This window comes from Hemicordylus capensis, chromosome 6 (assembly GCF_027244095.1).
Source record: "Hemicordylus capensis ecotype Gifberg chromosome 6, rHemCap1.1.pri, whole genome shotgun sequence".
NCBI lineage: Eukaryota > Metazoa > Chordata > Lepidosauria > Squamata > Cordylidae > Hemicordylus > Hemicordylus capensis.
This window is the reverse complement of record NC_069662.1, coordinates 6,837,417-6,852,250: the sequence shown is the minus strand read 5'-3', so window position 1 is coordinate 6,852,250 and position 14,834 is coordinate 6,837,417. Positions and strand designations below refer to the sequence as shown.

Sequence of the window (14,834 nt, the reverse complement as noted above, 5' to 3'; positions counted from 1 at the left end):
ACTGAATTCAAACCAAACCAAATTGGTTCATTAAGATTGGCCTGGATAAACCCAGTTTGGATGCTGGTAAAGGGGAATCCAGTAGGGATTCCCCTTTACAAGCAAAAAAGATCCCTAACTCTAAAAAGAGGTTGAAAGGGCAGGTGGGGTGGGTGGGTGAGAGGGCACCTTACTTGTGGTGGTGTGGCAGCGATTGCTCCTGTAGGCTGATGCTCCCCCCTTTGTTGTGGATTGGAACCGAACCAGGAAAACAGGTTTTGTGTACATAACTCAGCTCTTGCCTGTGGGCTTCCCAAAGGCATCTGCTGGGACCCTGTGAGAAACAGGATTCTGTACTAGATAGACCTTGGGCCTGATCCAGCAGGGCTTTTGTTATATTCTCATGTTTTTCTACTTCTCCTTGTTAGCTGCTTCCTGTTGTTCAACTCAGGCTTTAGCAATATGATGTAGCATTTAGGGGAAAAGATGCAAGCCAATAATCCAGCACTGGAGGCTAAGATGGAGAAGATCTCCACAGCCACCATGGATTTCCCCTTGGTGCTGAGGTATGTGGGAACAAAAGACAACCAAACGCTGCAAAACACCAGCATACTGAAGGTGATGAACTTGGCTTCATTAAAGGTGTCTGGCAATTTCCTGGCTAAGAAAGCCAGTGTGAAACTGATGATGGACAAAAGTCCCATGTAGCCAATGATGAGATAAAACATGACGACATTCCCTTCATTGCATTCTGCTACAATCTCTCCTGCAAGTGAGTGCATGTCCAAATCTGGGAATGGGGGAGCCGTTCCCAGCCACAGCCCACAAATACCAAATTGAAGAAGGGAGCAGGAAAGGACAATGCAGTTGGAAAGTTTTTTCCCCACCCACTTCCTCATGCTGGACCCTGGTTTGGTGGCCATGAAAGCCATAACCACAGTGATGGTTTTGGCCAGCACACAAGAAATGGCCACTGAGAAGATGATGCCAAAAGCAGGCTGCCGGAGAAAACAGGTCACTTTTCCAGGTTGTCCAAGAAACAGCAAAGAGCAGAGGAAGCAGAGCAGGAGGGAAATGAGGAGAATGTAGGTGATTTCCAGGTTGTTGGCTTTGACGATGGGGGTATCTTTGTGCTTAATAAAGATTCCTAGCACAAAAGCAGTGGTGAGAGAAAAAGAAAATGCAACTGAAGCTAAACTGATCCCTAAAGGTTCTTCATAAGAGAGGAAAGTTATACTTTTGGAAATACATCTATCTCGGTTCTTGGTTGGATACTGATCTTCTGAGCATTTGCTACAATCAGGTATATCTGAAAAAAGAAAGAGGCATTGTCACAATGTCAGTCTGTAATATGTCAATTGACACTGAGCCTCATGCCTGACTTCAATTCAAGTATCAATCTTCATTTTGAACTATGACTTATGTAAGTATGGCCAGAGGTCAAATGTAGCCACCTTTCTCTTAAAAGCAGTAAGAGGGTTTATACAATCTGCCAATAGATTTTGGCACATCACAGATGCAATTTTTGTTGGAGATTGGGCTCCAAATGTCATCGAACCTTTCGACTGATAACCCTAATGACTACTAGGAGCATTGGGAGTGAAGACAGAGAATTAGCATCTCCTTCTCTTTCGTGTTTATCTCTGCTTCAATGAACCCTCAAATGATAAGAATACTCAGGAACTCTCTGGAAGTGAAAGTCATTGTCATTGTCCTCCTCTTCTTCCTGCTCCTGCTCCTGCTCCTCCTCCCTAGAATGCTTCTATAGCTCTCTCTGACAACCATGTAGTCAGCAGCTAGGGTATAGACCTTTCCTATCACCACAGCCTTCTAAATAAAATAGATTAGTTTAACTGTAAGTCAATTTCCATGTTTATCTATTACAAGCTGTTGCCCCTCAGAACCTACTAGCTTCTTCTATAATGGGAGTCAGTTAGCTCCTGAAATGCTCTGCTATGTATATTGAAGTAGTCTGACCAGAAAGCTCGTCGTCAGTTGGTTCACATATGATCATCGTTACTAGGTTTGAATATTGGTTGTAATACATTACCTACCCATTTGGTCTGAAATCTTTCCTTCTGGGCATGGAGCACAATCATAGCAGCAAGATTCTTTCCCTTCCCTCCTTCTCTTCTCAAAACCAGAGTGGCAGGAGTCACTGCAGACTGAAATGGGCAGCTCCTATCACCAAACACAAGTGGAGTTTAGGATGGGAGAAAGCAAACTTGAAGGAGGTTTGCCCTTGCCAAGGAAGAATGCAGAAATGGTAGTAGGAAAATCTGTCGGTATCTTTTGGCATATGACAGATATTATTTTTGCTGAGGAGAATTTGGGGACTAGAGAGGGAAACATTCAATCTATCAATCATCTTTATTACAGCCCAGGACGAGCATGTTGTTTTAATGACTCAGTGAAGTAAGGAAGGAATGATGTATCGATGACTCATCTAAGTCAGCATAAATCCTCATAATGCAGCAACACACACACACACACACACACACACACACACGAATACTTCTGGAATTCACACCTGATTAAAATGGTGGTGCCACACGACCATACTTTCATTAATAAAGAATTGTTTCTCCTCACTGGGATCCAACCTTCCAACTTTTATACTAAATAAGGAATCGTTTGGCAATATGTGGATATTCTTTATATCAAATCCAGCAACCATTTCCCTCTTTTCATTAAAGGACACTGTTTCTCTTGCTGAATTGTTGAAGAAAATGTTTTGAAGGGATTGATGGAGCTAGTAGGGAAAGAAAAAGAAAATTGGAGATATTTTATTCGGAAGGGGGGGAAAGAGAAGCATTGCCACCATTTGCTCAGCCTTGCTGCCAGCCTGCCTTTTCTCCTGAATTTTCAGACTTTTATTTGTGAAAAATAATAAAATGTGGTATTGGGTTCTGTTGTTTCTGAGGTATTGAGTGTATATTCTCTGGTAGTAGGGATGTGCACAAAAATGTATAGCTTCATGTCGGGGGCAAAGGGGTGGCCTAGAGCAGAGTGTGGTGGGTGGTAGTGCCCATGGGGGTGGTTGGAACCCTCTCTCTGGGCCACCCCAGCACCCCCCAAGTGCAGTTATGGAGCCGCTTCAACCTCCATTCTTCCCTATGGAGAAAAAACCTTAAAGCCACTTGTGGGGTGCTGGGATGGCCCAGAGTGAGTGGTGGTGTAGTGCACAAATGCCAAAGTTGGAAAAGGTAAGGAGGAAAACACAGTCGGCCTATATGGCCTAGGAAACACTAACAAAGCAGGAGAATGACTTCTTAGTTTCTGCCAAGCCAATGATCTCTTCATTGCTAACACATTCTTCAAACAACCAAAGCAGCACCTATACACATGGACATCACCAGATGGAGTACACAGAAATCAAATTGATTATATTATTTTTGCAAGGAGGTGGAAGAGCTCAGTTATAACAGCAAAAACAGGGCCAGGGGCCAACTCTGGAACCGATCACAATCTGCTCATGTGCAAGTTCCAAGTCAAGCTAAAGTGGAAAAACAAAGCTATCCAGCTTCAATGATATGATCTTGAGAACATTTTCAAAGAGAACATCACAAACTTCTGAACCTCATTGATAGGGAACCGGAGAAACTGTGGAATCAAATCAAAAAAGTTGTTAAGGACAAATGTGAAAAGAGACTGCCAAAGAACAAGAAACAGAAGAAAGCAAAATGGATGTCAGAACAGATGGTGGAAATTGCCAAGAAGAGGAGAGAATCCAAAATCAAGAAAAATAAAGACCTCAGGAAGGAACTTAATAGGGAATTTCAGAAAGCTGTTAGAAGAGAAAAGGAGCAGTACTACAATGACATCTGTAAAGACTTTGAGGAGGGAAATAGACATTGAAAAACAAGGAAAGTTTTCCAAAAGATCTCTGAACTCAGAGGGCAGTTCCAACCTCAAATTGGTATGTTAAGGGATGCCAGATAGTAACTGACTCAAAGAAGATCAAACAGAGATGGAAGGAGTATACTGAAAATCTTTACAGCAGGGACGTCAACATCCAAGGTACTCTAGAAGATATTCCCTACTTGCAATTACCTCTAGTATGGGAAGATGAAGTTAGATCAGCACTCCAGTCATTACCAAGTCAGAAGGCTACAGGAATTGATGGAATAGCTACAGAAATATGGCAGGCAACAGAAGACGAAACAGTCAAGGCTCTATCCAAACTATGCCAGCAAATTAGGAAAACGACACGTTGGCCAACAGATTCATGCTGGATAATTGAGAAAACCAAAGAATACTAGAAAGAAGTCAATATATGCTCTATTGACTAGAGAAAAGCCTTCAATTGCATCGACCATATCAAGATGTGGGACATCCTTAGGAAAATGGGTGTCCCAGAACATCTCATTGTTGTCATGGGAAAACTATACACAGGACATTAAGCCACAGTCCAGACAGAACATGGTGAAACAGACTGCTTCCAGATAGGCAAAGGAGTAAGGCAAAGCTGTATACTTTCTCCTTCTTTATTCAAATTATATGCTGAGCGTGGATTTAATGTTGGAGGAAAAAATATCAATAACCTGAGCTATGCTGATGACTCCACTCTGATAGCTGAGGTTGTGGATGATCTGCAAGCTCTAGTAATGAAAGTGAAAGAGTAGAGTGAAAAGGTGGGACTACAATTAAATGTAAAGAAGACTAAACTAATGACAACAGGTACAGCAACCAGCCTCAGAACTGACAATGAAGACATGGAAGTGGTGGAGAGCTTCTGCCTCTTAGGATTGACTGTCAACAGTAAAGGATCCAGCAGTCCAGAAATACGTTGCAGAGTAGCAGTTGGTAGGGCTGCAATGAAGTCCTTGGAAAGGATATTTAAATGTGGTGACGTGTCTATACCTACAAAGATTAGAATTCTTTGGACAAAGGCTTTCCCCGCGACACTCTATGGATGTGAAAGCTAGACTTTCAAGATGCAAGATAGAAAAACATTGGCATTTTTGAACTTTGGTGCTGGAGAAGACTTTGAGGATACCATGGAGAGCGAGGAAAACAAACCAATGGATCATAGAATAAATCAATCCAGAATTTTCACTCGAGGCACAAAAGACCAGGCTCAAACTATCATACTTCAGACACATTATGTGAAGACCCAGCTTCCTTGAGAAGTCCATAATTTTTGATAAAGTTGAAGGCAAGAGAAGTAGAGGATGACCAGCAGCAAGGGGGATGGACTCAATTACGATAGCAATGAATGCTTCATTGAGAGACCTTAAAGGCCAAGTTGAAGACAGATCATCCTGGAGAGAATCTATCTATGTGGTCACTAAGAGTCAACATCAACTTGACGGCTCTCAATCAATCAATCAATCAATCAATCAATCAGGAGGAGGCTCCCCTTCCTCCACCGTCTTCCCCCCACTCTCTACCTGACAATTTCAGCCCATTTCCGGGGTGTTTCTGGGATGTTGCGTCCCTTCCTGAGGTGCCAGCAGTCACTTTGGAGGCCACTGCGCATATATCCTGGTCATTTGTGTAGTCAGGTCATTACCCAAGAAATGCAAATGACCAGGGCACGTGCATGACAGCCTCCAAAATGCCAACCACCACCTCAACAAGGGCTGCAACTGAACAAAAAGAGCCCAAATCAGCCCACAGGAGACCGGGAGTGGCTAGAGGGGGAGGGTGACCAACAAGAGACACACCCCCAGTGGCTGCAAAAGCAACCCCAGTAAGTTAATAAATAAATAAAGTGTAGAACCCCAATTTGCCTGGGGTGGTTCACCTTGACCTCGTGCCAAACTGGGCCTGGGCTGGCTCAGGGATGAGAAGGAATAGTTGTATTTAGTGCCAGTTTGCAAATCCGTACTGCCATATAGACACTGTGCTGAAAGGTTGTTCTTAACCATAATTATCTGAGGGCACGTTCAGAAGAACAGTGCCCTGCAGATGTGAACACAACAGGACTACTGCAAGAATGCCGCAGCAATGATGTCAATGGTGGATGTGCCAATGTGCTCTTGATGCGTCCTTAAATCAATTGAGTGGTATGCTCATCTGAATCATCTCTCTACACATACTCCAACAAGGATTGGAAGTTCATGTAGAGGAGTGATTCACCAGAAGCAGCCCCAAATGTTTCCCCCCACCTGTAGACAATGCTGCATAACGTGCTGGCTAAACGGTTCTTTGCATCACAGCACCACTACAATTTCAAACTGTACTTCTTTGGCCTGCTTGGAATGCGTTGTTAGAAGGGAAAGCACTTGGGAGACATAACAGCTGCTCTTCAACTTCTGGTCGGACCCAGGAGTGTAGCTGAAGCTCCTGCACAGACAAGTACAGATCCATCTAATGCTTGCCAGCTTGGCAACCACTCTTCTCTCCTGTCATGTTGCTTGTCATTGAAACTTCAATTACTTGTGAGGTCCTCAAATCATCTCAGCTGCATCATGGCACAGAAGTAGGAATACCCAAAATGTGCTGCCCACAGTCCCTGCCATGCTTCTTGAATGACATGAAACACACCAGCCAGGATTAGCAGGCCAAGATAAGCTTTCACTTCTGATACCTCAAGGTGCTCTCATCAGAACATAGGAAGCTGCTTCCTTGTGAGTCAGAAAGTTGGTCTTTCTAGAGCAGTGTCATCTTCTCTGACTGGCAGTGACTCTCCCGAACTTGAGGCAGAATTTAGATTTCTCCCTCAGGGTTCATGATGGCCTCCCACCCCCATGTCTCAGATTGTATGGGAGGGAGTTGCTTTACTCACTGCCTCCTCCTTCTGGCCTAAGCTTCTTTTGGCCAGGCCCACCTGAGCACTCAGCAATGGGTGAGTAATAGACTGGTTGCAGAGAACCTTTTGCCATTTCTGTTTGTAATGTAACCCTGATCTCAGGACATTCACTGGCAGGTGAGCGAGGTTCAGCAGACTACTCACTGCCACACTCACCACTGCTGCAGCTTCTTATCCAGAGTTGTACTGTGTATGGTTGATCCCTTGATGCCTGGATTCCTGGCCCTCCCATGTTGGGGTTGCTCCTGTTGTGATCCTTTTGGCTTTGTTCTGTGGCTAAAATCTCTGCTTCTGTTAGGATAGGTGGTTTCGAATGCTTTACTTCATCAATACACCAGGAGGCTGTTCTCATGAGCAACAAAGCCTGGGCTAAGGAATCCAAGACCAAGCTTGGCAGCCCATGAGAATGTCCAGGAGCCCCTTGGATCCTGAGGGCAGCTGTAACTCAGGCTAACTGCTGGTGTGCTAGGGCCAGGTGATCCCAGGAAGCACAAACACATCAGTGGGATCAAGGCCATTGCCATGGGGATCCCCACAATGCACCATGCACTGGCATGTTGCATTGTGGGATATCTGGGACCAAGATGACACAGCATGGCCCCCATGCCTCTGCACTGCCTAGGAGAGAAGCGGACCATCTGGGCATTCAGTCACGCACCCAGACAGTCTGTAGTTAAGTAGGACTTTAGCAGCCTTCCCCGCTACCTGTCCACTAGCCCACTCACAGCATCTTGAGAAAAGGCTCAAGTTCTAAAATTGTGGGATGGCTTGGTTTCATCTGCCCTAACTTGGGAGCACAGAACTATGTGACGCTACAGACTAGTTTTAGACAGAGTTTCTGCTTACCAAACAGGGTGTTCTCTCCCATCTCTAATAGCTTAACGCGGGGTTCTACCCTGTGTCAACTTTTATTAACATATATATCACAATTTGTGTGGGGCCATACTTAGGGATACAGCATGTGCCAGAATGCAGGTCCGAGATTCACAACAAGAGCATAGCTGAGTGTGCAGGGGTTTGCTTTTTCGTGGCAACATTATGCAGCTGGAGGAGGAAATCTGCAGCTGAGGTTGGAGGTAGGGGCTTCTGATGACTTCTTTAAAGGTTTTCAAGAGATTACAAGTTCTAAGTCTGAAAGTGAGCACAGTCCAAAGCTTTGAGGTGACTCTAGAGAAGGCAGAACTATGTACAAATTCAGCCCCATGTAGAAGACATTGTAGTTGTCAAGTCTGAGATTACTAGCATGTGTACCACTGTATTAAGATCATTCATCTCAAGTCACCTGCATATCAGTCAAGACTGAACATAAGCACTCCTGGCAGTAGCCTGAAATTGAGCTATCAGGAAGAGGTTTGGGTCCAGAGGCACTTTTTTTACTGTGAACCTCTTCCTTCTTGAGGAGTATAACCCCATACAGGTCCATTTAGACCCTAAGTGAATGAACCTTGCTTGTTTTAAAGAACAATTGCAAGCAGAACTCTTCCAACATTTTCTTGTGGTGTATGTGAGCATGTAGGAGGCAGGTGGATTGTGCACTCATGAGGTTCAGGGATGTTGTGTGAAGCCATTGTTTACCTTGGCTGCATTTGCACTGGCCCAACATATTGCAGTTCACATGTTTAGAAACAAGGTTCTTTGCAGAATCAGTAGCATTGCATGCATTCTCAGCTTGAAAATGTAGCACTGTTAGAGTTTTAGAGAAATAAAATATACAGCTAATACCTTCTTCAGCATCTAAAAAACAATGAAAATAGAACTCACAAACTTGGTGAATGTATCTAGTGCACAACACCATTTGATCATTTATTTATGGTGGAGAAGGTTGCATGCTGATTCACTTGATAGGAAGTTAGTGTCTAGAGACATTACCTGCCAAGTTTGAAGATCTTGATGTTCAACTTGGTCCCTCTCCAGCATTGCTCTGCGGTTGGTTCTTGATGAGTAGAAAGCCTCCAGAGCATATGCTACAGCATAGACAGCATTATAGAGGCTGTAGCTATGTCCAGTCATGTCCATTTCAAAAACAGCCCAAGGAAGGATCTCCAGCCTCTCCTCCCCAGTGCAGGCAACATGAAATGGCAGCCAACCACGATAAAATGAACTATTGAAAGCTTGCTCACAGAAGAACTTGTAGAAGCTATTTTCCTTGCTCTTGGCAATGTTTATGTTCTGAAGATATGGCTGGAAACCTTGAGGTTCATTAGAGTGAATTGCAAAGGAAATTGTGCCTTCAAGTACCCCAAAACCAAAACCCGATGCAAGCCCAGTGTCTGCAAAATCAATCTGAGCATTGGTAATCCAAACCTTTCCAACAGATGCGTATTCCTTATATCCAAACTTTGCATACTCAATTAATGTGACCAACCACTGTAGAGTCAGTGTATCACCATAAACAACAAATGTTCTGGCTTGCTTATCCAACAAAGCTGGGATAAGCTTGATTCCCATATCGAAATTTTCTTGTCCGTTATGGAAATTAATTTGGTTTGGTATTCTTTCTACATATGCAATACAGATTCTACTTTGTGAAAACAAGGGCCCCATGGCCGTCAAGAAATGTTCTCCACTCTCATCATCTGCAACAAAGATCCCAATCCATGTCCACTTGAAATGATGTAGTAACTGGGTGATTCCTGTATACTGATGGGCTTCATTTGGGGTCATGCGGAAAAATGAAGGACCCTTCAATATATCTGTGTCTTTGGAGGGAAATGAGCCATATGTGAGCTAAAAGGAAATGTACAGATTTTTTAGATGGTCAAAGTTAAAAGGGGGACCCGAGTGTAGGTGGAGGATAATTACAAGGCAAAAGGTTGTGAGCTTTTATGGTGCGGGATCTTTCCACCCCTGCCCAGACAACGCTTACCGTGCAGAACCAATTTGCCCAAACCGGAGTTGGTTTGGTTCAGTTTGGTCCATAATTGAGTCTCTGAACCAGCCCTAGTTCAATGTAAACTGATTCTGGATGAACCATTTGTCCATACACCTAGTAGATGATAATGATATGGCAAAATTCTGAATTGAGAAAGCATATTTTCTTATTATTAGTAGACTTTTATTCAAAGACCCTTCTAGTAGACTTGGAAAGGTGATAAAATTCCTAGGCAACAGATATTTTTAAAAAGCAACAAGACTTCCCCAACATAATTCTTTGGTTCTTCTTCCCCTATGCTCTCAAGAGCCTTTATCTCAGGATGCCACATAATAGGCTTTTGCTCAGTTAATCATCTCTCTCACTCCATGCCGGCATGGACAAATCTTACCTGGGGAATCTTGTAGAGATCTAGGATATCTGCCATGTGGAAGGAGATGTCAGACCCAAGTCCCCCAATTATAGCTATGAGGTTTTTCTTGCAGCCACATTCATAGTTGGGGATGAATCCGTTTGATTTGAAGAGCAGATCCAGAGTGGTACGATAGGTCATCCTCTTATCATAATAGCTATCATAAATGTGGAACCCAAGTGTGACATTGGGTAAGATTTTTGGGCTCATGTTAACTTCATTGATAGCAAACACCAAGGCCAGAATGTGTTGGTAGTACCTTGTCACCATACTGCAGAAGGAGTGACATGCTCAAAGAAGTTCTTTGAAATACATCATCATTGTACCACAGTGCAGGCTCACTCTAGCTTTGTATAAGGCAACCTAACTTTGGAATTATCTCAGGCAAAGCAACAACAACACATTTTCAGCATAACAAATTATTCTCTCCTGTGCTGAGCTCTGGTTCCACCAACCTGAGGCATTCAAAGTTCTTCTATTTAGACAAACCCCATAATTCCGCCCGGTTCCTCAGACCCAAAAACCCCTTGTGACACCACCTCTCATTCTTACTCCAAATCCCTTCTCAAAACCCACCTTTCTGTAAAACCTGTGACATATTTCTTCCCTGTACCATACTATAACAATGAATACCTGAAATCATTGCAATTACTACAAATGGAAAAATTAGAGTTACTCTAGCCAAGAGCAGTTATCCTATTAGTGGTAGTACTAATAGGTTATTAGAGTATCAATTCCCTGGATGTCTGGTCATCACTGATGGAACCACAATTTTTTTTTAAAAAAAATTATTCTTACAGTCCTTTGACCAGAAAAACACAAAGTACAAAAGCTTTACATAAAAGCGAGCTTTACATAAAAGTGAACTTGGTCAAATAAAATAATAAACGGTAGAAACATAAAACAGAACCATAACACCCAAGTTCATCCATTACATAAAACAGAGGCCTCCATGCATTGTAATTATCTAAAAATTTAATTCAATCCAACCCCAAATCTCACTTCTCAACGTTTCTTATCCTAGTCTTATTAGCCAGAAAACATTACTTTGCCACGTTATAAGATACTACATCCCAACGGTCTGTCAAAAGTAATTCCAGATAGAACTGCTCAGAACAACTGGGCTATGCTGTTTAAAAAGGACTTATATTTCTCTCCCTCAAAGTTTGATACAACTGACAATTCAAGTTAACATGGGCTGTTGCCTCCACTTCCCCCGAACTACAAGGGCAGACACGCTCTTTATAGGGGATCTTACGGTATCTCCCCTCCCGGAGAGCCGTTTCTAAGGCATTACACCAGGCCAGCATCAAAGCCCTCTGGAAACTAGGTACTAATATACCTAGATAGTACCTAGATAGGTATCAACCCTAATCTCCATATCCATAATGTGTTGGTGCAGACATGATCTCGCTCTCCCATAGCCCAAGACAACCAAAGCATCGCTAGAGAAGCCATAGTAATTCAATCCCTTCTCTACGTGATATTTCCACCTAGGCCTATATGTATCATTCAACACTAAGGGTGCTAGTCCTACTGGCTGAAAAATCAACTTCAGCCAAAATTCAAATATTACCAGCCAAACACTTGCCTCTACCCGAATCCAGCCTGCTTCCAATTGCAGATATGCACTGGGGACACCCCGGGGTAGTTGGAGCACACTTCTCAAAAACTTTGATTGGATTGCCTCCAGCCTGGCAAGGTTAAAGGAGCCTTTGCTCCATAAAGGAGCAAAGGCCGGACTTTGGCCGAAAAAAGGTTAAGGGCAGCCGGAGCAAACTGTGCACCTTGCCTCTATGAAAGGAGTTAATAGCTGCTGCTACCCTCAAGGCACGCATTAAGCTGCATATCAGGAAATTCTAGTGGATAATGTCAGGCCTTCTGTCCAAATGCTGAAGCTGAGCTGAAAGTGGGTCATGCAACAGCTGATCCAGCTTTGACAATGAAAGATTCGGATTCTATGGTCTCTGGTGATATAGGATCTTGCTTCAGATTGGGAATTCTAATTGTAATTCAAACTTAATCTCAGATTTTGACCCATAGTGGAAAATTGGAATCTTTAAAAAATCTCCAAAAATCAGGGCATGGGCCTACAAATAAGATATTGGGCCCATATTTGGTGCTGGATGACAGGAGGCCATGTGACAGGCGACCATGTATGCAATTTGAAGAAGTTTGGTCATTCGTGATTTTTCACAAAGTTTGATATATGTGCATATATATTCAAAGAATTGCCAAGTCTAGCAAAAGAGAGAACAAAAAAACTTCTGGAATGGAAGACCCCTCTTGGACCCTCATTCTATCCTCATTTGGAGTATTAGGGAATGTGCTTTCATTAAAAAAAAAGGGGGGGGGGGTAACTGCATTATGCAAGTAACTCCTTAAGTTCTGAAATAGAGCACAGATATGGTCCTTGATAGCAGGACTCTGGGCTTCTTTCCCCAAGGAAATCACTTAAACCCTTATAAGATTCTTTCCAATCATTTGGAAAACTGTCAAAGAAAAAGATGTCAAAAGCAGCGCATGGAGCCTCAGTCCGCTTTTCAGGGCAACCTTCAACCTTTTTAGTAGGTCTGGCCAACCATGGAGTGCTGGAACTGTGCAGAGCAAATACCCTGTGTTGGAGAGCTCTCCGAGATGGCCAGCAGATCCCAGAGTGGGTTTGGTGATTTGTAGGAACATGAATTCCAGCAGGCAGGGAGATGGGCAGGTGGGTGGACTGGCAGAGTCTCAGAGGCACTTTGGCTTGGCACCGTGCTGCAGGCAACAAGCTAGCACTAGCACCAACTGCGATCCTTGCAGACAACTGCTTACAAGGGGTCACAAGCAAAGGACATGGAGATGTGTTGTGCAAGGATAACATAGGGAGCTGTGTCACACACACCCCCGACAGCACAGTGATTGGAGGTGAAGCATGAGGCCCTTTGAAATGCTCCTTGGTTGGCCAATGCCCACACAGGAGTCCTCCCCCTCTGAAACCACTCCCAGCAGACCTCTCTTTTGATTTAAAGACTCCCAGGTTTCCCCACCCCTTATAAAACATGAAAATTACACTAAACATGATTTTAGCCATTTTATTTAATTTGGGGGAGAATCCCACCAAACTTTGTCATAGGCACCAGTTTGTGAATTCAGAAATTCTATTCCTGACATTAATTTCAACATGTCATCTTTTTATTTGTGAAGAAACATGTATAGTGATGACACTGCTGCAATAGTTATTGATATATATTTATAAAAACAGTGTTTTTAATTAAATAATTAGAAAAAATTCAAGGCTTTATTGAGACAGAAAGAGTAAGAAATGAGTGCAAGAAAAATCCTTACCATGGTAGTCTGAAGTACTGCTCCTCTGAAGGATGTCTCATGAAGGAAATACGACTGAAGCCAGAAAAAAAGAGAGAGGTCATCTCCCCAACGAGGAGGTCACCAGGCTGGTACCATTCGTGTGGGACAGAGATGGGGTCATTCACAGGGCACTTCCGTGTATCTACTTTCAATGCCAGCATGTGAGGCCAGAGAACCAGCAGCGGCAGCACCTCCAGAACAACCACCTGACGACATAGCCCCTTTCTAGATGCTGCAGACACTCCTGTGCACATCTTCAGCCTGACAACAGGCATCAGCCTAGTTCAAGCCGGCGAAAGGTAAAGGCATGCCTGTAAAAACAACCAAGTTACGAAGATCTGCAAGCAGGACTGCAGGGGAGGGGAACCTACCAGAGCAGAAACTGTCAGAGCCCTGCCTTCCTTCCCCCCCCTCATCCCAGCTCCGAAGGGCACAACTAGAGAGTTTTTTAAGTGCTTTCCAACTTCACTGTTTTGTTTTGTTTTTCCATTCTGCTTTCCAGAAAGTTGCCAGGATTGCCATGGAGAATAAAACACTCCATATAATTACAGGGGAGAAAATTGTTTCTGAGAAGTTGGATCTCTGAGAGGAATCATGGGTAGCAAACATGTTTTTCCCCCTCTGCTCTTCTGTGGAAACCAGACAGAAAAGCAAGATATTTGGGCTAGACCTGACAGTACTGCTATTATTGAACTTCAGTTCCTCCTCCTCCTCCTCCTGCTCATTCATTTTTTGATAGCAAATGTCTATTCCAACAGTTTTATTAAATATTTAATTTTTTAAAACTAATAATAACAAGATCTAGAGTTGAACACTCCTCTCCATCACCACCATGCTGATCTTGACTATGCCCACCACAGCTTCATTTCTCCATGGGAGCCACTCGTGAATCCTGCCCCCCCCCCACTCTATTGTTTCACCTGCTTGTGCCATTTGATAAGAAGGTTTCCACAGTATTTGAGGCCAGGGGAGAAGGAACTGATGGGACACGTTATTGGCTTGAAAACAAGAACAAAAGAAAGAAAGAACTTTCTTGGTGTTTAACTCTCACTGATCATCCGATGTACATCCCACAACGGCATGCTAAGGGAATCTGCCCTCAACAACTTGGAGTAAATTTGCATTCTGATATTAAGCCAGGCCAGTTCAGTGTACCTGGAGCAATATATGCAGGTCTCCTGCACTCTTTACTGTCATAAATTTGCCTTTCTCTTATCCCCGCATGGTTCACTGGGCACACATACCATCTTCCTCCATGGTAACTATGATGCTCATTTCTCCTACCCAAGGCACATAGAGTATCTGTTTATCTTATCTGATTGACAGGGTATCCATTTCTTATCTCCTCCAAACAGAGAAGCTCTTTCCCCTGGACTTTGGGGCCGAATTCCAAGGCCTCCCCAGCCCCCAGGCTCCCTCAAATCCTCTTTAGTCTGTCTTGCGTGGTATGTTCACCCCGAGGGTCA

At 43.5% G+C, this 14,834-nt stretch overlaps 1 protein-coding gene across 1 annotated transcript; it reads right to left on the bottom strand.

The window, feature by feature from the left end:
- Positions 1-380: 380 nt before the first annotated feature.
- LOC128329593 (vomeronasal type-2 receptor 26-like) lies at positions 381-13,643 on the bottom strand. The gene is made up of 5 exons (XM_053261094.1): positions 13,348-13,643; positions 10,000-10,291; positions 8,606-9,463; positions 2,034-2,160; positions 381-1,288 (listed from the first exon to the last, which is right to left on the bottom strand). Exons 1-5 carry the CDS (start codon positions 13,641-13,643, stop codon positions 381-383), a joined length of 2,481 nt encoding a protein of 826 aa, XP_053117069.1.
- Positions 13,644-14,834: the final 1,191 nt, after the last annotated feature.

Bases quoted from the DNA above. Each gene is read 5' to 3' on its own strand.
- LOC128329593 (XM_053261094.1), bottom strand. From the start codon at position 13,643: ATGCCTGTTGTCAGGCTGAAGATGTGCACAGGAGTGTCTGCAGCATCT. The intron at 9,464-9,999 runs GTAAGATTTGTC...ATTTCCTTTTAG, and splicing joins ATCTCTACAAGATTCCCCAG to CTCACATATGGCTCATTTCC. The intron at 2,161-8,605 runs GTAATGTCTCTA...GTTTGGTGATAG, and splicing joins AAGATCTTCAAACTTGGCAG to GAGCTGCCCATTTCAGTCTG.